Source organism: Lissotriton vulgaris, unplaced genomic scaffold (genome assembly GCF_964263255.1).
Source record: "Lissotriton vulgaris unplaced genomic scaffold, aLisVul1.2 SCAFFOLD_1952, whole genome shotgun sequence".
NCBI classification, from domain to species: domain Eukaryota; kingdom Metazoa; phylum Chordata; class Amphibia; order Caudata; family Salamandridae; genus Lissotriton; species Lissotriton vulgaris.
The window spans coordinates 251,497-274,892 of NW_028246160.1; the positions used below are offsets into that span (position 1 = coordinate 251,497).

The 23,396-nt window shown below is 46.1% G+C and overlaps 1 protein-coding gene across 2 annotated transcripts in view; it reads right to left on the reverse strand.

The window, feature by feature from the left end:
• Positions 1-23,396, reverse strand: part of LOC147666128 (catechol O-methyltransferase-like) — a 61,391-nt gene that overhangs the window by 4,896 nt on the left and 33,099 nt on the right. For both annotated transcript variants that reach the window (XM_086949281.1, XM_086949280.1), the window contains exons 2-3: positions 15,242-15,435; positions 13,665-13,796 (exon numbers count right to left, since the gene is read on the reverse strand). In XM_086949281.1, the coding sequence (XP_086805407.1) occupies positions 13,665-13,796; positions 15,242-15,435 (326 nt within the window). The remainder of the gene's footprint in view (positions 1-13,664; positions 13,797-15,241; positions 15,436-23,396) is intronic.

The window sequence follows — 23,396 nt, forward strand, 5'->3', positions numbered from 1 at the left end:
AGAAAAGTTGTGTCTGCCAATAAAACGGGACATTGATTGCAGAAATACCTACCAGAGATCTGGCGCTGCACACTTCATGACACGCTCCGGCTTTAAATAATAGTGCTGGACTGCCGTTTCCGGTGCGTGTGTGCTTCCTGATGATAAGGCGGCTGGCTACGTGGCGGTGGAATTTAAAAAAGGTTACACACGCACGCAGCTGCCCCACCTGTTGCAGCCACACATGATCAAATCCAGCCCGGTCAGAGGCCCCCCATCCACCGCAACACAAAATGAAGGCATGGATTTATAAGTGGATCCGCTCAGCTCTTCACGGGGAGACAGAATGAGCTCCTGAACGCCGCTCCTCCCCGCTTTCCCTGATGTCATCACGCACGTTGCGGCCGGCACTACTTGCAAGGGACTACTTTCTTTTATTCCTAAATTTTTTCAAGAACGTATATTTTTTATTTTTATATAGCCTATGTCCTTCTGCTTGCCCTGAGGTTTCCAAAGATGTATTGAGTGTTTGGATTGGTGGTGTAGTTTTCGAGTTTACCTGGCTCAAAGGACACAGTTCTCTCTTTATAATAGTAGTATAGATGGGGGTTGGAGCATTGCATTTGCAGAAAAAGTGACAGTCACCCAAACGGAGTATGCACGACTGATTTGTCTACTGTGTTGGATCAACTTGGAATTGGCAAAGGCCGACATTACCTGCACCACCAGCACCAATGCTACCCCCATTAGTACCAATATGACCACTACTCCGACTATCACCACCAGAAACACTACCACCAGTTCCGCCACCATCAGCACATACAGCACTACAGCTGGGTTGATTGACACTATATCCAGTATCATCACCACAAGTACCACCCCATCAATACCACCACGAGTACCACAGCAACCACCTGTACCACTACCAGTACTAACACTCGATCACCAGTACCACAACAATTAATGACACTGTCAGAACAAACACACCACGACAAGGAACATCCTTACCATCACCAGGACCACAACCGCCACTAGTATCATCAGTTCTACCAGTACCCAATCCATCAGTACCATTACCAACCGCCACACCCACCAGTACCACCCACCACAAAAAGTACACTACCACCACCAGAAAAACACAACACCATCATGAGTACTGCTACCACCACCAGGAACACTTCCACCATGACCTTCCCATCAGAAGTGCCAGTATCACACCACCAATACCACCATGCAATGGGCAGCTGGCTGTCAGTGTAGTATAAGCAATGCAAGACTACAACTCTCTGAATGAAAGAGCTGCCATTAAACCCCCTCCACGTCCATGGGAGAGGCTATTGTCACCCCTAAACACAAGCCCCTTCCCTCCCGCCACACATTTCCAGAGCGAAGAATGAAGGGGGTGGGGCTGGAGGATGAGGGGGAGCCACTGGGGACTAATTAATATTAATGCAAATAGGCCCAGGCTAGTACCCCTGCAAGCCCTGTTTAAAGGTCATTGAATAATGATTACTTCATGAGCTACAACGTGTAGAAATCTGTGACAAGTATGCAATCTTTCAGCCACTACATCTTAATTTTACAACAGACACAGCCCTCCGCACTCCAGAGAAGTCCTTCACTTTACCTTTGACAGGATTAGTTTGCGTTGTGTCATGTGTCTCCCCCACCGTTGCCTCTCTGGGGAGACCTCTGGACTCGTGTGCTTGACAGTGACCACACGGTGGTGGGATGTGGGGTGTTTGAGGCAGGTCGCTCCAGGCGCGTTGTGTTCTGGTTGTTGTGGTGTATTTAATTCACACCTCATGCAGTAATGTGCTAAACTACCCGGCACCGACAAACACCCTGCCTAAACGTAACTTATGCCTCACGTACAAGAGTAGCAATGTATCTTGTGATTACAGTCCACAAAATCACATTTAGGCGTATGTTCCAGTGCTGTGGAAATCACTCGTTTGATTTGCAGCTGTTTGCCAAGTTCTCTGGTCTCTTCATCCAGAGGGATGGTGGGTGTCCAACACGGAAGTAGAGGGCCGGATTCATACAAGGATTTCAGGGCAACCACAATGTAAAGGATTTGCATTTACACTTATTGTAATTGCATATGGAACACCTGACAGAACACAGTGGGACATGTCAGACATGATATAGCGCCTTTGATCTGACACTTTCTGAACCGTTGGAGTTTGAGGCGCTTTACATTGTTTGCCGCTTCGCAGGACTCCAGGCCTCACTTGCCTTTGAGTCGTAAGGTGGCGATGAGAGGGTAAAAGATGCTTTCAGTGGTTTGCAAGTACCAGGGATAGTTGCTCAAGGGGTCATTGCGGTTTAAAAGTCAAAACAGCCTCTCCATATATCTTTAGGAAAATGCATGTAGGGTTTCTTTTCCACTCCATCCCTCATCTGAGATTCGGACCAACCCCATTATTTTTTTGTTTCACCAAGAAGTGCTGCACAGATTTCATCCTGACAATGTCCCAGTGCTGCACACATTTCATCCGGACAATGTCCCAGTGTTGCACTAACTACACTAAGAGGTCACTTTGAGGACGTGTCATCTTCTCAAGGGAGCCCACATAATAACAGAGTACTTAAAGTGAAATCCTAGCGGTGTCTGCAGGTATTGAACTAACATGCTTTCCAATGAGAATGTATCCCTTTTTGGGGAACATCCATAACAACTCGGTCAAAACACCGCGCTGCCATTACCACGCGTCTTTTACAACGCAAGTCGTTACCACGACTTGCGCTGGAGGGCGCTCTAGACTAAGGAATAGTAGATTTACTATTCCAACACCTTCCCTACTGCACGTAGGCTGGTGTTGGAATAGTAAATCTTACTATTCCTAAGTCCAGCGCCCTACAGCGCAAGTCGTGGTAACGACTTGCGTTGTAAAAGATGTGTTGTGATGTACCGCGATCTAAAAGATCGCGTTGTAACATCATACAACCTTTATTTTTATTGGTTTTGTACCTTTATTATTATTGTTTTTGTACAGCGCCACACTACCTCAACATGGCTTCTGAGCACTCTAAGAAGCAGGGAGAAACTTTAGCCTTTGAAACAAACATGTGAATGGATAAGGTAGTCTCTAGCCTAGACGTCTATTGGAAGAGAAATGTCTTCGACGAAGCAGAGAAGAAAATCTTATTAATGTCCCCATCACTTCATCAGTGGGCATCTGAGAAGGTGGGGGCTGGGCCATTGCACTCTGTCCATGGCCACTGGAATTATGCGACGCTGCAGCTTTTTCCGAATAGCTATGGATTTGCCACATGGGCCACATAATCCATCATCTGCTGCATGGTCTTCAAATTTCAACAACAAAAATGTACAGCTCACTCGGATCAAAAGTTACTAAAAGTACTGTAATGTTTTCCTTTCCACACAGTGGAAGGCCATTCGCCGAGCTAGCCCCCACTCTCTGGCATACTTCTGTAGTAGGGTGTTTCAATGTACTACATAATGTGCTTTGTCGTGCCGAATTATATAGTCATCTCTGTTGCATGATTTGGTCCCCCTTAGCCGCATAATTCCCGTGGCCCCAGGCACGGGTTATGCCATGAAACACTTGGAGCGCGTACAGAGAAGGCATAGTGGACAATGTGGTCTTGATAGCATTGTTATCTGTCCTCTCCCACATAGATACGCGAAACACCAAATTCCATAAAAAAAACTGGGAGAGAGGAGATCGGAAGAGACGTTAAATGTGCAGGTGAGCTCCGGTCCCAGACTCCTTCACGTGCAGCAAGTGCACAACTGCAACCCTGGGAAAAGCAGGTGTACTGCCTCCCCCAGCTAGCGAACACAAACCACGGGTAACCGCCGCTCGCAATAGCGACAGTCAACTAGAAACTGGAATCTTCTAGAATGAAACTACCCAGCACGGTTTGAAGTAACATACTGGCCATTACCTTTTTAAACTTAATACGTGTGAAGCTGGACCATGCACGCGAAAGAAGAGAACATGTACCTATCTATTATTGCAACTGATAGGCAAGCAAGGTGAACACTTGGGACGGTGTACGGCATTGCTTGTAAGGCGATAGGTGCATATTTTATTTGTAGACTGTGATTGCCAGTGGGGGCCACCTGCACCAATTTTCTGGGGACCAGTCCGGAACTTATTTTCCTCATTAGACTTTGAACGTGAGCAAGAGGGAAAAACAAAGCAGACCTCATGAAGAAATCCCCATCAGTAAAGGAGAAAGCAGTGGAAACAAACTTAGATACGGCAGGGTGAAGAAATGCTTTTTCAAGAGCACACGCTGCATTTAAAAGGCATTTGAATGCTCCTGTGCCAGTTACCTTGCCGTTGGCGACCTCTGTTCTTACTCCAAGGCGGCGTTTGTGACTGGGGCCACTGGCCCAGTTTCTCCTGCTTAGTGTGGGGGACGGGGCGGTGAGGTATCCAGCGAGTCTGGGACAGCGCGCCTCCTTCCATTAAAAGTGAAAGTGGGTACGGCACAAGATAATTAAAAATACATATGAACCCTGCATGCCTGTAGATGCTGAGGCGGGAGGATGGCCGAGGGCACACACAGCGTTTCCCTTGCGGGAGCGAGCAGGGGCACCATCTGTTTGAAAGTTAATTACAAACAGATGTCGCCAAAGCTCGCTCCCGCAAGGAAATCACAAAACGTGCACTCGTTGCCATTGAAAGCGTGCATTTTTTGGGCAGAAAAAGCAAATCAATTCCTAAAGGTCTCCTTCTATGCAGCGCAGAGACCTAAAAATACAGTGTAGGACATGATTGCTGTGGATAGGAATAAAGGAGGCGTGTAAAAGGAATCCAAATACTGTAACACAACAATTCTATTTTTCTTCCTACATTTTACAAATATTAACAAGCCTTGGCAAAGCCAATGGGTCAGGCTTTAATGTACCAACACAAGGCATCACAGCCATGCACAAATGCAGTGTGCCTCCTAAAGTCACATTCAAGCCAGAACTATTGGCTTTGACATTGTGGTTTCTTCTTTGCCCCCTGTCTTATAATCACCACGGAATACAACCCACAAGATCCAAACACGTACACATGAGCTGGTGGCTGCATTACAGAGATCAGCTATAGAGTATTAGAAACAAGGACACTGCCTTTGGCACTTATTTGCTTTGCTCACCGCAGAGACTCAAATAACTATAAATATATCCAATTGGAAAATAAATTGAGGTCTCTTTTGAAAACGGATTGGTGCTGGTTCTCAGCAACGTTCACTTTTTAACAAGGCACACTATTACGAGCTGCAGACTCAGGGTGTGTCTGGAAAGTGAGAGCAAAAAACAAGAACAATGAACTCATCTCCCCCAGACAATCCCACCAGGTGAAGTGTCAACTGATAAGAAAAAGTGATAAAAAAGGTTAGCACTGTTGACACTTCGCATCACTTGGTGGGATTGTCTGGGGGAGTCGGAGTACAGGTTTTAAGAAATATGAACACGGATTCCCTACAACAGACAGTATAATTGTAGCTGATGATGACTCACATAGGTTTGTGTGACCCATGATGGTGAAGGGAATTCAAAGTATTACGTTCAGCTAAAGGATCAGGTCCATATTGTGATGTAATACTGTGAGTGGGGGGAAGGAGACCTGATCTACATCCCTCTTGAGCTCCTTTATGTATATGGCGGCAGCAGGTATCGTCAACTGCATCATTTACAGCAGAGATCTCCCCGTGGACCACTTCTACACATCTCCATCTAGGATAGGCTGGAAGACTGCTTGCCACTGACCCAGCAAGTTGGCCTCCTCTAAAAATGTCCTGAACTGACTAACCACATCTATGTCTCTAAGATCTTATCCAGAGCTTGCAAGAAGGTAACACAACTAATTGCTGGAATTAAATGGATCCAGACTTAAAAAAAAAAAAAAAAGAAAAAAAAAAAGCAGTATTATCACTACCTCTTACTTCCAATCGTTGGGCACCATTCTTGACTACATTGGACAATACAGTTATAACAGTGGCCAAATAAGGGGAGAGCTGGTTTAGAACGGCAATCGGACAGCAGTCAGCGAATCCAGATTTGGTATTTCATAACACATTCTACATCTTCCTCCTTCATTAGCTTGAAGCATGTCCAAGAGGAGGTCTGTGATGGGTTACGGTGGGGGGAAGCAAAGGCGGGTTCTTAAGTAAAGAATTATGCTAGATAATACCATAGATGTTTTGCACTTAATAAAGAAAGATGCTAACTCATTGCAGAAGGTTTGCAAATTTGATAGGGTGCTCGCGAAACAGGCAGGTTGATGAATGCCTTGAAGATTAGGAAAAGCTGAATTCAATTGTTGGCAGATTTATTAATAGACCCCTATAAATAATGGAATTTAGGGGGCATATTACCAAGGGGGGGCGATAGGCAATTATCGCCCTATTAGCAAGCTGTCGCTAACTGATGTTAGCGACAGCTTTTAGGCGATAGCGAGCGGTTTGGGGCCCACTTTGCATGTCAGCGATGTTTATCGCTAATGACATGCAAAGTGGGCGTACCCAACCAGTTAGTGACTGAAAGCAGTCGCTAACGTCGCTATCGCCTATTAGCAAGGCAGGCATAGCATCGGAAATATTCGCGTCAAGCACGAATATCTCCAAATACTAACACCTGCTCAGACCAGTTCTTAGCCATGTTATCCAATGGGAGGTGGATAACATGGCTAAGAGCATTTCGTCGCTAATGCGTGAATATCGCTGTATTCTCAGCGATATTCACGCATTTCTCCGCTATAGTTGGATATTTTAGCACAATGGAGGAAAAACGTTGCTAATAGCATGTTTTCTCTGCTAACATATCCAGCGATAGGCAGCGATAAAAAAAAAAAAAAATCGACGCTAAGCCTATTTAGCGATAAATATCGCTACTTGTTGGTAATATGCCCCGAGGTTCTTCATGGACGGATTTAGGTTTGAATGAGGCTGGTCCTATACCTACCCTTACCCCGAGCCCCATTTGGGCGGCCCCTCCAAACCTCTACAGCATCATATAGGAAGCCCCTCCAAACTGACTTCTTGCAATAAAATATTTTCAAAGTACTTTTATCACAGGATTAGCGAAGCCTACGATGGATTCTCAAGTCCTGGATCCTTCCTAGACTGTGCCGACCTTCCAGGATTTATGAATCCAGCTTAATATTTGCTAATCCTGTAAAAAAATAAAAATAATAATAAGGCATTGAGTTTACTACTGGTGTGCTTAGCCAATGGGCACAGGTGGGGGTTGGCCGCCTCTGGAAGGGTTGCAGCAGGGCCGGACATCTGTCCAGGCTATGTAGCAAACCCCTGCAGACCATGCCAAAAGACCCTGAGCTGCTGGTGTTTGTCCCCGGCAGCAAGTTAGATGCAAGACCCAGAGGCCTTCTCAGTATCTAATTCTGCTGAAGGCTGTGAGTGCTGACCGCCCTCGGCTGAAGGCATATGCAGGCCTTCCATGGTGGGCTGGTTACATATGAGACGAGGCCCTGTGGCAATGCCTTGGCCTCTCACAGAGGGTTGGGTGCAGTTCATGGCCAGAGCCAGCCCTTGTCCCCAACTAAGCAGTGCAAGCCCAAAGGCTGTGTGCAGCAGGGGTTGGTGCAGGGAACTCGTGTGTGTGCTGTATGGTAACAAAATCCCCCAAATTCACTGCAAAAGAAAGATTAAAGTGAAGTTTGGGTTTGCTCTGCAACGTATGTTTAAAATCCTCAGAAATTCACAAAAAAACACTTTAAAAAGTAAAGTGCAGGTGGTTATTAAGTAAAACAAAAAACAAAAACACTAAAATTGCAAGTTATGTTTAGGTACACAATCGATAACTTGCACAACAGCCATGCAACCGGTATCACACACCAAATGCAATACTTACGAGCTCATAATATTTAGATCAATAAAAATACACCTTAAAGTGAAATGTTACAACACAAGCAAAATAGGTACCGAGACTACATTCGTAGTTGTTTTGGTCAGAGTGGGCAAGTGGAAAGTGTATTGTGACCTGTAATCTCATCTGTAAGATGATTTGGAACATATCTGTTAGATTTGGCACCACTGGCGTGGGTCTACCTTCCATTTTTCGCTTTTGTCTCCTGTGTTTGCTGGTGCTAAATGCTCTGGGCGCGGAGCCACTCCCATTCAGTGCCACAGCGCAAATTCTCCCTATTTGTAAATTAACTGTATGAACTGGTATGATCCTAATTTACTGAAACAGGATAGGTATGTTGAATTTAGTATGTATGATCTCCAAATATGAACGTCCATCTTTTAGAGACGATTATTTGTATCTTCCGTGTTTAAAACTACCACTTTTGGGAAGTAGGTATGTTCTGGCCTAAGCCTTCCTGTTTGCTGTTGTGTATTGGCTGTCTGGTTTTGAAGGGTCAGGGCAGGCTGAGACCGACCTGGATTAAATGGAGAGATCTGAAGTTGGAGTATGGGGAGAGGTGACCCTTTGATCTGAGCAGGGCCGTGCCTGGCAAGGTGAATGATGGCTCCACCTCCCACTGTGCGTCTGAGGGCTGACCCCCCCCCCCCCTCTCCCTGAAAGGCAGGATGAGTATTGTAAATGAAGTGCTCCAGGGCAACACCAAACTGGTTCTGGCTGGGTTCAGTGATTTGTGACTTTTCTGAGAACAAAGACTGTTGGGGTATAAAGATCTGTGCTGAAACTCCAGCACGGTGTGTTACTTCTGGATGTCAATACGAACCTCTGTCCATGTAACTAGAGGGAAAGGACTCTGAAACTTTCATCTTGCTGAAGCAACTATCCAAGGGCCTGATTTGAGCTTGCCTCCTTCTGAAGTCTCAGGGACATTAGACTTCTCCCATTAGCCGTCCGGATTCCTATCTGAGGGGGATTCTACTTGCAGGTGAGGCCTCTGTTGAGAATTCTAGAGCCTCTGGTTCTACTGCGAGGAACACGGGCTGAGAATCATCGCTATCGTGGGCCACTGCAGCTGATGAGCTGTGCCGCTGAGTGCCCGCATTTGCTGTGCTTTGAGAATCATTGCTATCGCTATTGGGGGCCGCTGCAGCTGAGGAGCTGTGCCGCCGAGTGCCCGCACTAGTCACTACGTCAAGAATCTTGCTGCGTGTGCCTGCCTTTCAGTCCCGTCCAAGGATTATCGTGAGTGCACGCCGCAGACTGCTACAGCTGGGAGCTGTGGCAGTTGCATGTCCGCCTATCATCACCGCAGCTTCCTTGTGAGGCTGCGTGCCGTGCCCCTTTAAATCTCAGGTACATTGTGCTTCACCGGGTCGCGTGGACCCCGGCCTCGAACTAAGTTCGTTCCACATGCTTTTGAGTATTGCTTTTGAAATGAATCTGTAATTATGTGCATTGTGGTTTCTTGATCGCTTTTGAGCCTTATGTAAGCCATATAAAGATACTTATTTTTCTATAGCCACGTGTGTGGTGTCCCGTTGTAGTGTCTTCACTGCGTTATTGTGTATGGTCATAAATGCTTCTCACACTGCCTCTGAGATAGGCCTGTCTGCTCGTGCTACGTTACCACAGGGTTGAGCAGGGGTTATCAAAGGGTGTAGCCCCCTTACTCCAACTTAGGAAGAAGGATCCCTATTTGGACCTCGGCGCCAGCCGCGGCCAACTAGAGATTCTCATTTCTAACAATATCTAATTGCGTCAGTTTCATTAAAGGAGAAGTCAGGAGCATTGCCTTTGGTGCACGAGAGGATTTACATGGCTCTTCTGCAATTTATGGATGAGCCTCCTAACCATAACTTCAGAAATTGTGTTTTTCTAGTCTTAATTTACACAGTGTCGGTTGCCACTCCTTCATTAAGATCCAAGTGCACTGTTTTGATTTCCCTATAACGTTTGACCGCATGGGTGGATTTTACAATCACCTGGGGAAGTCAGCTAAGGTTTGGCATGCCAAGTTTCCAGAGGATCCGTCCGTCAGAAAAAAAGTTAAGGAGTGTAAAAAAAATGTGTCTTCCCATTTTAGGTCCCACTGGGACTTTTGATCATGCCTACAGCCTGAACCACTGAACAGATTTGCACCAAACGTGGCACAAATTAGAATCAGAAGCGGCCTGTGCAGGCAAGACAGACAAGGGAAAATGAAATGTAAAAAAAACAAACCAAAAAAAAACAAACAACTTGCTTTGCGCTTGCTGCATCGCGTAAAAGAAAACCACTCGCCGCATCGGCGATTCGCCGCATCGGCGATTCGCCGATGCGGCGAGTGGTTTTTTTTTATTTCATTTTCCCTCTATTTATCTGTAGACACTCCCACCATCCTGCCCCATCACCTCACTGCTCTTAACTGCACGGGCCACTCCTGATTAGAACATTATTGCGAAAAGTGTGCTTTCGTTGGTTTGGTGTAAATTCATTCAGATATGGGTTTAGAAAAGTTGCCAATCTGGATTTAAATGGTTAACAGTGTTGGATATCTCTGCATTTACAATCACGAGCCATGACTCTTTGAGCAGCTTCTGAATTTGAGAAATGTGATTGGCTGTAGAAGGGTTTTGAAATGTTTTTATGCCATCTTGAAACTTGGTAGATGATTTAGATTTGCAAATTTCGAACTGTGGAAAATAATCTTCCACAGCCCTGGGGAGAGACCTTTTACTGTCCAACCACAGGGTAGCACGGGGGAGCCCAGAGGTGTGGGAAGGGGAGTAAAACACCAGCCAAAAACACAGAAAAAGCGTGCAACTCGGAAGTCAAGAACGCAAACACACATGCACCCATTTTAAGTAGTGGTTTGCCTGCTATTTTGTGAAATTGCAAGTAACATCTGACTCACAAGTGCCACAAAGGGTAAAAAAAGACAGAAAGGCCTAGTTTAATGCAAAGACAGGCATGTGCACAGCAGGGGTGACCACCCACATCGGGCTGTGCCCGGCCAAAAGTCATGTGTAGAGCTGTGACAGAGCTCTCGTCAGGAGTCCACTGCAGCTTGTACCAAACATTGCCACTGCCATGCTGCCAGTGATAGTAACACAACTAGTAACTATCACACTCAATTCAGACTATTTCAGGCCTCCAAAGCTATAAGAATGGCTTGGGCAGCAGGTAATAGTTATTTTTAATGTCTTTTGAATTAATAATTACATGTTGTGGTTATCTCTAAATTAACCAAACAGCGCCACCTTGTGGCAGACCGTCACAAGCAGTGGTGTTGACAATTAAGTGCCAGTGCCAAGAACCGGAAACCACATGCTCAAATTAAGCACTGGCGTGGAGGGATAGGCTGATGGCAGAAGGGTGTAAGCAGGGCCTTGCCTTAGGCTGTGTGCCTAATCCCACTGCTTTCAGGGGTTGGGTGTCCGTGGAGGGTTGGTTGAAAGGCCTGGACCTAGGAAAAAGACAGGCACCCAATCGCCGCCGTGTATGGCTGAAGGCAGTGAGCTGCAGGGACTGGCCACCTGCAACAGATCGACTCTGGCCCCAGGTCAGACTCTGTGGCCAAACTCCTGCTGTGCACAGACCAATGCTGTGTGCTTCAGGGTTTGACTGATAGCAGGGGCTTGGGGCAGCCTCTGTCCAGAGGCAGGGCCCTGCACCCAACTCCTTCTCTGCACAGACAAATGCAGTGTGCTTCAGACTGATAGCAGGGGCTGGATGTATGACGTTACAACGCATACTTTTACCACGCATGCCTTTACAACGCGGTTTTTACAACGCATGCCTTTACAACGCATAGCGCTTTGGGGTGCTGGATAGTGAAAAGTTTAATTTACTATTCCAACTCCAGTCCCCGTGGACACTAGGGAAGGTGTTGGATAGTAAATTAAACGTATTCCCTATCCTAGAGCGCCCCCCAGCGCAATGCGTTGTAATGGTTTGCGTTGTAATGACTGCGTTGTAATGGTAGTGCGTTGTAAAAGTTTCATTGTAAAGGTTGTATACCGCAGGGGTTTGGTGCAGCCTCTGTCCAGAGGCAGGGCCCTGCACCCAACTCCTTCTATGCACAGACAAATGCGGTGTGCTTCAGGGTTTAACTGATCGCAGGGGCTTGGTGCAGCGTCTGTCCAGAGGCAGGGCCCTGCACCCAACTCCTGCTGTGCATAGGCAAATGCGGTGTGCTTCAGGGTTTGACTGATCGCAGGGGCTTGGCGCAGCGTCTGTCCAGAGGCAGGGCCCTGCACCCAACTCCAGCTGTGCATGGCCAAAAGATGTGCACTGCAGAAGATGGAAATTAAGGACAAAGAAAAAAAACTGAAATTCAGTGAAACAGACAGTAAAACCAAGTTATAATTCTGGCTAAAACGTGACAAACTACTGAAGTTTACCAGTTATGGCTACCAGCACACAGAACACACGCCATGACGCGCTGGCCATCATTTTGTTCTCGTGATAATGTTTTTTTGTTTCTAGTGCCATCGTCAAATTGTCATTTTGAGCCTGGCAGGCAGCGCACGTTATGGCATGTTAGGTGTCCTGGTAACCATAAATAGCAAATGTCAGTGGTTTGTCGCGTTTTAACCGGAAGCAACTGAGTTTTTAACTGTATTTTTTCAGTGAATACATTTATTGAAAGCAGAGGTTATTATAAATGGTTTATGTAATGAACTATTCTAAAAAGTGCCCTGCTGCCACATGGGCTAGGATCCCACTCTATAAATAAATATTATGTATAGCTCCTTGGCTTTAGTTGATGGTTCGAAGGTACTATATACAAAAGGTCTATAGGACAATGTATGTTTGCTACTGTTATTTCATATCTTTTCATATATCCTAATCCCTTGACTCTTGCCATGAACCTCCATCCTCACACTGCTTGTGCCCAAATGTCCTCACACTGAGCCAGAGTAAGAGGTGTAGGGGTGCCAACATTAACAGGGCCAGAATCACTGATGTCAGCTGGCAATCGAAGCCCTGCAATTATGGCTTTTAGTCCCTAGAATGAGTAATAACAATGAGTACCTAGAATTACTGAGGCATTTTTCACGCAAGTATCGTTGATTTATAACATAACGTGTATTTGCAAAGCGCACATTCACCCATAGGTATCTTGGCACTGAATAACAGATTTATATTGTTACTCAAAGGTACTCATTTTATCAACCTCAGATGGATGAAAGGCTGAGTGGACCCACCAGGATTTTAACCTGTGACCATGAGGCCCCTGCAGTGGATTCATCAGCCCGCTGAGCCACCTGACCCGCCGATTTGGGGACTTTCAGCTCCCGTGTACCTAACCAAAGTAGGTACATGGGGGCGAGTTGCAGAGGTGGCCAATGCGGGTCAGGGGATTGTACGGATCTCGGGGGCAGGGCTGGCCGGATGGGGTTTTATGAGGTCCATTTCCACACATGGTAAATAGAGAAAAACAAAGTGCAATCATCCGAGCCCAACACCAGATGGCGATCTATTCATAATGTACCATCTGCAGCCCATATGCCTCGAACATATGGTGCCTGGAGTTCACGCACTACATAATCAAGGAGGGGGAACTTGGACCAACCGGAATCGGCTGGTATCCCACTCCAGCCGAATCTCAAGCAGCCCCACTGCCTCTCCAGGGCCACAGGCTTGTCAAACAATCTGCCCACATGACAGCAAGAAAAATCACACTGTCCTCCTGACTCCAAAGCCTTGACTTTCTTGGTTCTTGAAAATCTTTCCTAATCAGGGCAGAGGAAACGTCAAATGAGGGAGTTTATGAAACCCAGCACATGTTCAATTTCTTTATCGCATGTGAGACACAATTTCTTAGCGACATACAAAAAAATCTTACTTCCAACCGTTTTGTGTCTGCTTTATATTCATCCTTAACGTGGTCGATAAACACAAAATCGAAAGTCTCCACTTCATATTTCTTCTTGAGCTGTGGGATCACCTCATTGGATAGACCTTTGACAAACTGGACCTGAAAAGATGGAAGATCTTGAGTTAAAATGCTAGCGTTTCACCTCACAAGCACCAGCCGGATCCATGTGCACCCCAGAGGTCAAGTGTAAGGTACCCTTCGGGGTATAAATCGAAGGGGCTGATTAATGAACAGTGCAAGTGGACATATTGCAACCAGGGCTCAAGTTGGGGTACCACGCGGGTGTACAGCATCCCCCCACTTATTTTACCGGGAGTTCGATAACTGGAGCAAATGGAGCCACACATTCACTCTTTGGCCTCTATGGGGCGAGATCAGAACGCTGCTCACGCGATTGCTTCCCTGATGCAATCGCATCTAAGGGGTGAGTGAGGGGGAGGCAATGAGTCTGATGGTGCAAGCCACCTTTCGGGACGTCACTTCGTATCATGACGTCAGCACCCCCCCACATCTTTTTTTAGGACTTGTGCCCGGATTGCAACTAACCTCAAAGTGATCATGGTGGAGGAAGGGCCCATGGAGTTTGGTCTGTCTCCTACAGGGCAGTTTCCTTCAGTTAATTGATAAGGTAGCAGGGTGGCGTCTTCGAAGGGAGACCCGCTGTGGTGCCACAACCATCAATGAGAAGGAAGAAAAATTTCCGAGGGGTGGCAATAACTTGTCAAGCATTGTACGGAGAGCTTTTCCACCTTGCATCACGTACTTTCCCTATTTAAACAGTATGTGGTGCAGAAAAGCAGCTACACCAATGGTATCTTCCATTGTTGCCCTCATTGTAAGCTAAATACAGAGGCCCTGGAGGCACCAAGCTGGGACAGGGATCATTACAATAAATCGTCGTAGGCTCAGTTCATCAGGTTCACGGTTGCCTTCAGGCGAGGACTGTGGACTAACTCAGGCAGCCCCCCTGGTGTCCCCAGGAGTCATGCCACAAGAACCTCTGTAGCCTCCAGATTGCACTTTGTGTGTATCCACCAGGCCCACTGTAACCCCCAGACGTGGACAGTGGGATGTGGCCTTCCTCCATCATGTGCCCTTTCGCCCGAGTCAACCCACCGTTGACACATTCCACCAGGCCCCAACTGCCCTCAGACTAAGACAGATGGACATGGACACATTCTGCCAGCCCCCCCAACTGCCCTCAGACTAGGACAGAGGGAAATCAACTCATTCCGCCAGGTCCCCTTTTCTCCTCAGGCTGGCAGTGTGCACACATCCCCCCAGGTTAACTGTTGTCCCCCCTTCTCCCCAGAGTGACACAGTGCATGGTGCGCTCACCCAACCAAGTGCCTCTTTGCCCAAAGAATGGGTCTGTGCCCAGCGGGTTCAATGAATCAGGCCCACCTTTGCCCTCAAAAGGGAGCCCTTGGCAGGGAGTCCATTCTTGCAGGTTGCCTCTTGCCCCCAGCTGGACCTGTGCATGAACTATGTCACTCCATCATAACCCCTCTTGCCCCCCAACAGAATTAACTGAATCTCAGTACCTTATCCTGCAGTCCAGCGTGTTCCACCATCTGCTTGGCTACCCGGAGACTCGCAGTACTTATGTCAACACTGATAAGTCGCGACCCAGGTTTTAGCAGTCGGGCAATCCTCACCGCCGAATAACCGCAGTAGGCGCCCAGCTCAAGGCACATTGAGGGGTTTGTCTCCACAACGATCTTATCCAGAATGGACCCTGGAAAACAACAGTAATTTTGTTAGATTTCTGAGCAGTTAGGAAGTGCAAAAGGGATCTTATTATAATGAAGTACTTTTTAGTATGGACCTCTGCTCACCAAGACCACTGAGGGGACCATTTTGTGCCCCGCTTCACGCTACTGCCCTGGACTAAAATGTTAAGGACACAAAAACACAGAGGGGCAGATTTATCAAAACATTGCACCACTATAAAGCGACACAAAGTCTTGCAAGGATATTTACTTGCCACTTTACTTTGATTCTCTCAAAGGAGCAGAAAGTTTAGGTTTCTGTTTCAAGATCAGCCCCTCCCAATCTTTTGCCCGCTGCCTGCTCTACCGCCCATCGGGTCGGCACCCACCTTCCTGGACACCCTGGGTGAGGCCTTCGCTCCACTCATACTCCAATACGTGAACTCTGGGTGATTTCAATTATCACTTTGAGATCTTCAATAATTCTGAACTTTCTCATCTCATAGATACCCTAAACATAATCGGTCTCACCCAGCTAGTGACCGCACCCACCCACATAGCGTGACACAGTCTGGAGGGGGTCTGTATCAACCGCCCTCAACCAGTACTTGAAGATCCTATTGTCCAACCAGGGTCTGATCATAGCTTAGGCCCCTTCAGACTCCCGATGAACACCCATAATCCCTCCACTCCCAGTACTGATATGGGCCCACCCACCCTGCACAAACAGGGCAAGTTGATGGCTAGCCTAATCTCACCACCCATTTGTCCACTACCTCCCTGGCCCTTACTGGAAGACTATCTATGATAGTAACTCATTTAACAATTGGATTATGAACACTGTCAACGAACAAACGCCCCCAGTTCGATCCTGTAAACGCAGGTCACCCCCCTCTGCACCCTGGTTCTACCCCACTGTAGCAGAACAGAAATTGCACTGAAAACAGCTTGAATGCAAATGGTGTCACACCTACAAACTCAAGGACCTTTCTGGATACAAGACTGACCAGAAATACTACCATAATCTGAAAAAGGCCACCAAGAAAGCCTATTTCACTGCCCACATTGAGGACGCCCGCCACCACCCAAAAATAATATTCAAAATCTTCCCTACAACTCAAAGCCCTCTGCAGGGAAAACTCCCCCCTCTCAAGCCCTCTGTGACCAGATCTCACAGCATCCTTTGAGCAGAAGAGTTCTACCCCACAGAAGCCGAACAGAAATTGCACTGAAAACAGCTTGAATGCAAATAGTGTCACGCCACCAAACCCAAGGACCTGTCCGGATATCCTACCATAATCTGATAAAAGCAACCAAGAAAGCCTATTTCACTGCCCAAATTGAGGACGCCCACCACCACCCAAAAATGCTACTTAAAATCTTTCCAAATACCCAAAGCCCTCTGCAGGGAAAACTCCCCCCTCAAGCCCTCTGTGACCAGATCTCACAGCTATCTTGGAGCAGAAGAGTCAAACCATACAACAGGGCTTTTCAATCTCCATCTCCATAATTGACCATCCCTCCAAGAGCCCCTCCAACGCCATAACTGGAAGGCTAGACTCCTTTGCAGGAGGTTTCGCTCTTACAACCTCGCCAAGCCATTCTTTCCTGTAAGTCTGGTTCTCCCAATGACCCATGTCCACCACTATCCTCCACATGGCAGTCAATACAGTCAACCCCGTATTCAATAAGATTCTCAACACATCTTTATTTACGGCTGAAGTCCCTACAGCTTGGAAACTGGCAGTCTTTAAACTCCATCTAAACAAGTCCCTCGGAGACCCCACCATCCGGCCATCTCTCTGCTCCCGGCATTGACCATGTTGCTAGAAAGTACTGTGAATGGTCAACTCATTTTGTTTTTAGAAAACTCCAATTCTTTACACCCCTGACAATCCGGTTTACGACTCAAACACTCAAGAGTCAGCCCTACTAAAAGTTGCTTCAGAAAGGACCCTGGATATTGGTAACAATGCCATCCTGATACTGCTGGACCTCTCTGCAGCGTTCAACACCATCTCACACTCCATACTCCTTCAACGGATTCAAGAATGCAGCATCTCCCGTAAGGCTCTGTCCTGGATCAAATCATTCCTGACTGACAGGAGACAAAACAGTAGCCCTAGGACAGTTTGCATCAGCAGAGACCAGTGACCTCAGGAGTTTCACAGGGTCATCCCTTAGCCCACACTTTTCAGTATCGATATGGCTCCCTTTATCTTCCCGATAGCTTCTTTTGGAACTGCTACCACATCCTATGCTGACGACACACAGCTCATTCTAACCCTAGACAAAGGCTCTTTCAGTTCTGAACAAAATGTCTAAAATTGTCTCACCAATGCCATCCTGTGGATGCATGACAACCACCTTAAATGTAACACGGATAAAACAGAAATCCTGCTATTTGGCAAGTCTAACATGCCCCAACCCCCTGCCACAGTAGAAGTCGCAAAAGATTGTTGTGTGTTGATTTAGATATCGTATCTAGATTTCCCCGATTCATGCCCTTATAAAAGATATAATTCACATTGCCCTTATTTAGGCATAGAAATCCAGCCCTTATTTAGATAGCTCATGCTAACCAAATACAGGCATGGTCAACTACATCCGATACTCTTCGTCACTAGGAATTCTTGGAAAACCAGACTCTTAAGCCTTTAGGACTTCCCCTTGCTTGGATATTGATTTCTCCAAGAACTCATTATGCATGAGCATCTATTCCTTAGGGGTTCATTACTGACGTTCTTATGTCAGACTTTTACCTCAATACTGGCATTCCTAAACCTCTTCAAGGTATAAATATGCCTTCACTTGCTATGGCAAGTCATGGTGCTGTTCAACTACCTTCTTGGCCGCGGCTCACCACAGCAAGTCCAGAAGGAAGCCAAGTCTCCAACTGACACTGACCAGACACTGTCATCCTCCTCACCGAGAATCCAGCTCTAGTGTTTCGGATTCCCCTTGCGGGGTGTTAGAGATCGAGACCCAGGAAAGAGATACCAACCTCTCATTCTACGGTATGGAGCTGATTAGAACCTAGAGAAACTTTAGGCAACTCTTGGCATAACTAAACCTGACTAAGACAGCACCTACTTCTTCTCTCGTACTAGACTTAGGTTAGGTACACTGGGGTAGGATTATTTTAGAAGCACCAGTTGAGTATTATAGCCTGTGTATGTATTACAGTATTATTTTATCTTACTGCTAACACTGTACTTATTATACTTCGCATTCTGTCTTACGATTGTAGCAGTTCATATCTCTTGCATGAGAAATGAGACTGTTCAATAAACCCTTTTTATTGAAACACCCGTCTCTCTATTTCTGTGCAACTCTGTTTCATGCAGTCAATCGTGCATGCTTCGTTTCTACAGTTATCTATTGTTTCCACGACTCTGAAGATATTGTTCCAACTCCAAGGGAAACAAAGTTGTCATGTTTATGCCGTTGTCAGAAACTAATCCCTTTTAGTTCGTTCGAGAAGTTTCTAGTGACCTCTGAGTTAGCCGGCACAGACAAGTAATTAAGTTTAATGTACTCGATAGAGAAATACTGACCTCAGTCATATGTCAAAACTGTAGTGTATATCATTCCAATGTGCAGAGCTTATCGGGGATATAGGAACTACACTACAAAATGGAGGAGTCAAAATACACACCGCCATCTCCTTCCACCCTCAAGCTCCGACAGTATCTGGAATGTGCTTCAAGCATATCAAATCCTACAAAATATTATTAGATTTTCTCCCATTAGTCGCCGGGAAAACCTTCACTCTAATCACCTGAAGGCTTGACTACTGCAATAGTCTTCATGCAGGTACCTCCAAACAACTACTACATAAGCTCCAGATGGTACAACAGGCTTCACCTAGACTGGTACTGAAACTTCCCAAATGGTGCTCAGCCTCCGCAGCCCTCAAAAATACGACACTGTCTACCAATCCATAAAAGGACCCTTTCCAAGGCACTCCTGTTGGTTTTCAGAGCTTTTAATTCCATTGAACCAAAATACCAGTTCAGCCAATAAAAGACTGAGGGATCTTCAATCATCCAATGCTAACCTCCCACCCTTAAAACCCACGGTGGAAAGTCATTCAAGGCTCTTCCAGGCACCAGACTCTGTGCTATACATTAATCTAGTCCCTCCTTCTGACCTTCTACTCTCGCTTCCCTTCCAGTACCTTCACTCTTGGTGTACCCAGGATCGAAGCTCAGAATTCATTCATTTATTCATGCATTCCAGTGCAAAGCCTCTGCTGCAATGTAAAAGTGCCCTTTTTTCAGCCCAAATAGCGTTTGCACTACTCTAAGTCTTGAGGGAGCTACAAGGGAGGTATTGGGTGTTCAAGCGCCCGTTGTTTTATCTACAAAAGTGGCAGACCAAATTTTGCATCAAAAATAAATGCCTCCTGGAGGCAGATGCAAAGAACAGCTCACACACTGCATGCATGCTGCACTCTACAGTACACATTCAATGTGCGAAACATAAAAAAATTCTCCAGGAGTTTTACTGGACTAGTATACCTTTAATAGACAACCCACTCTAGACAGCACACCATGGTGTAAAGTGGTGTTACATTGCGGGGCCTAGGCACCCCCATGTACAAGTAATCATGACATGGACACAGTATCTTACTGGGTAGAATGCAAAAATTGAGGTAACCTGGTATAAATTCAGGCGCACAGCTTGGGTACAGGCAAAGTAAGGTCACAGATTAATAGAGATGCTACCAAGCAAGAAGGAAAGGTTACCAAACTTTCCCACATCACCCAAAGAGAACTCTGGGTACTTCAGAATTATATAATTACTCACTGAGCACTCCAGAATAAATGTTAATAATTCAAAATTATTCTGATTGTAACAAGTTCAAATTGTAAGGTCACAACATCCGATTGTCAATATAGATCATGTCATCCAATAGCCCTCATCGAGATAATATCCACTCGATTGTAATCTTGAGGTAAAAAGACACTGGGGCTCAATGTTCAATCCTGGTAGTATATCCAAGTGAGATTTATTGTTTATTCTCCCAGCAAATAATATTCTCAGCAGCCAACACGTGTTTCGTCAAGCATTAATGTCATGCCTCAATGACTTCATCAAGGCTGCAACCCAAGAGGAAGTAATTAGGAAATATAATTATTAGACATTCTTCCGTAAGTTAACATCACCTCCACTGAAGCACAGACATACTCGGGACCGGTAAGATGAGCGCTGTTGAACAGTTTTAGTTATAATTACAGGGTGTGTCAGGAAATCAGTAGCGTTGCTAACCCCGTGATCCCTTCTTCTTTTCCTGATAGAGGAACACGTACTCGTGTTTCGAATTCTTGACTCGATTTGAATACAACATATTATTACTATTGCCCAAGGTGGGACTTTAAACTATTATCACCTCTGCAGATGACTTTGCTGCAAAAGGAGGCGAGTTTTGTTTACAGCAGTATATTGGGCTCACTTGTGTATTTGATATATCTTTTTATAGTCTGTCTTTTTGCACTTTTTGTTTACAGATTTCGACAAAAAGAGATCTTATTGAATTAATACTGGTAAAAAGGATTACCTCTGAGGAATATTACAATTACCATATACTGGATATAACGAAACTGTTAGAGGAGACTCCTGTTTAGTGAGTATTTATTTGGATTAGGATTATAGATTCGTTTACACAGATTCGTGTTAGGATATATTTTGAATGCGGCATTCCTTTATTTCAGAATTTGGTTTCTCACATTTGTGACCATATATACAATTTTATGGCACATGGATTACCAGTTGAGGTAATTTTTATTTAACTTATTTTTCTTTATTGGCATCTTGGTCCTTCCATAGACACTGTGGGGTACACTTTTATTTTGTTTTTTCTTAAGTGACTGTTTCACAACTTTGGGACTATATTCCTTACCTTTTACAAGGGTGTTTATTACTCTTCCTAATTTCACTTTCTTACATTATGGAGGTGATGTTAAAACGTATGGAAGAATGTCTAATAATTATATTTCCTAATTACTTCCTCTTGGGTTGCAGCCCTGATGAAGTCATTGAGGCATGACAATAATGCTTGACGAAACACAGGTTGGCTGCTGAGAATATTATTTGCTGGGAGAATAAACAATAAATCTCACTTGGATATACTACCAGGATTGAACATTGAGCCCCAGTGTCTTCTTACCTCAAGATTACAATCGAGTGGATATTATCTCGATAAGGACAATTGGATGACGTGATCTTTATTGACAATCGGATGTTGTGACCTTACAATTTGAACTTGTTACAATCAGAATAATTTTGAATTATAACATATTGTGGAGTGCTCCGTGAGAAATTATATAATCTTACTGGGTAGAACTGGCCCCGGGAAAGTGCGGCCGGGCCCATTTTATTATCAGGGTCATGTCCTGAGACACTTGCATTGTGTGGGGTGTAAGCCAGCACTCGGGGAGTGGCTGGTACTGACAACAACTAGAACAGTGACCAGCAGGTCACTACATTCCTCCCAAACTTTATTCAAACTGGAACAAATTCCAACCTGTGGGAAAGAATAAAACAATAATAGAAACCTCCACCGACTCTGTTCAGCTACTTGCAGAAACAACACTATGGTACAACTGCAGCTAGGATCACCAGTTCTGCTTGGCACAGTTCAATGTTGCCCTGCGGGTCCGGTCCTCCTTGGACTCAAGGCGTGGAAGTTGACACCAAAGTCTTTATCTGTACAGTTTTTTGTGGCAGTGCAGCTGGAGTGATAGTGAATCTGGAAGAGATCAAGTTTTCAATAACCAGTCCTGGTTGTTGTTGCATCTTCGCAGAGGCAGCAGTGCTTCAAGCTACAGAATGGCAGAGTAGTTCCAAACATCCCTCTCTCCCCAGGATGCCCCACTCCCGGGTGTTCCCCTCTCACAGGATGTCCTGGAGGCCCTCTTCACCAGACTTCTACTGCACTGGGTGTACTTTGCCATGTCACTCTTACACCACCCTCTAGGTTCATGAAGAAATCGCTACGAGTCCCACCTTCAAGTCCCTCACCACCTGGAGAGTAGTAGTTTCCGGATAGGATTCTCCTGCCACCAAGCACAAGATCTTAGTCTTCCTGAGACCTGCAGAGGAGTGGCTGTAGACTCTTCTCTCGTAGCGAGACCAGCTCTCACCATTGTCCGTGAGGCCTTTTCCCCTGGGTTGCCACGGTGTGGTGTGAAGTGGTCAGATCCGAGGTCACCCAGGACATCCGAGCAGTCTCCCATGAGACTCCTAAGGTGGATGTCACAAATGGTCTGGCTTGCTCACCTATGCAGTCACTAGATTTGCTTGGTGCTATGAAGACTCCTGGACAGCTTGCTTCTCATGGTCCCACCAATGTTACCAAGGGACCTGGCTCCCTTCCAGATGTTCTTGCACTCAGTCGGCCTTTATCTTGCGGTGTGCGAATTGTCTGATCACACAATCCTCTCTTCTTGAAACTCCTTCTGCGGTGGCCTCTTGCCACACAATTTCCTCTTTCTTGTACTTTCACTTCCCAACACGGTCTAGTCCCATCTGGTCTTGCTCTTCTCGGACCAGGTCTCTCCATGTGACGTGCTCTTCAAATGGGTCTCCTTGGCCCTGTCCTACCCATAGGACAATGCATTCTCCTTGTTCGGTGACCAGACCAGTCATCGCAACCTTCTGTTCCCTACTTCTCATAGGCTTTCATACTTTAACTTCCGGTCAATCTTAATAGACCTCTGGCAGGTCGTCCATGCTGACCTCTGGCAGGTCGTCCACGCTGACCTCTGGCAGGTCGTCCTCGCTGACCTCTGGCAGGTCATCCTCGCTGACCTCTGGCAGGTCGTCCTCGCTGACCTCTGGCAGGTCGTCCTCGCTGACCTCTGGCAGGTCGTCCTCGCTGACCTCTGGCAGGTCGTCCTCGCTGACCTCTGGCAGGTTGTCATCGCTGACCTCTGGCAGGTTGTCATCACTGACCTCTGGCAGGTTATCTTCTCTCTCTGAC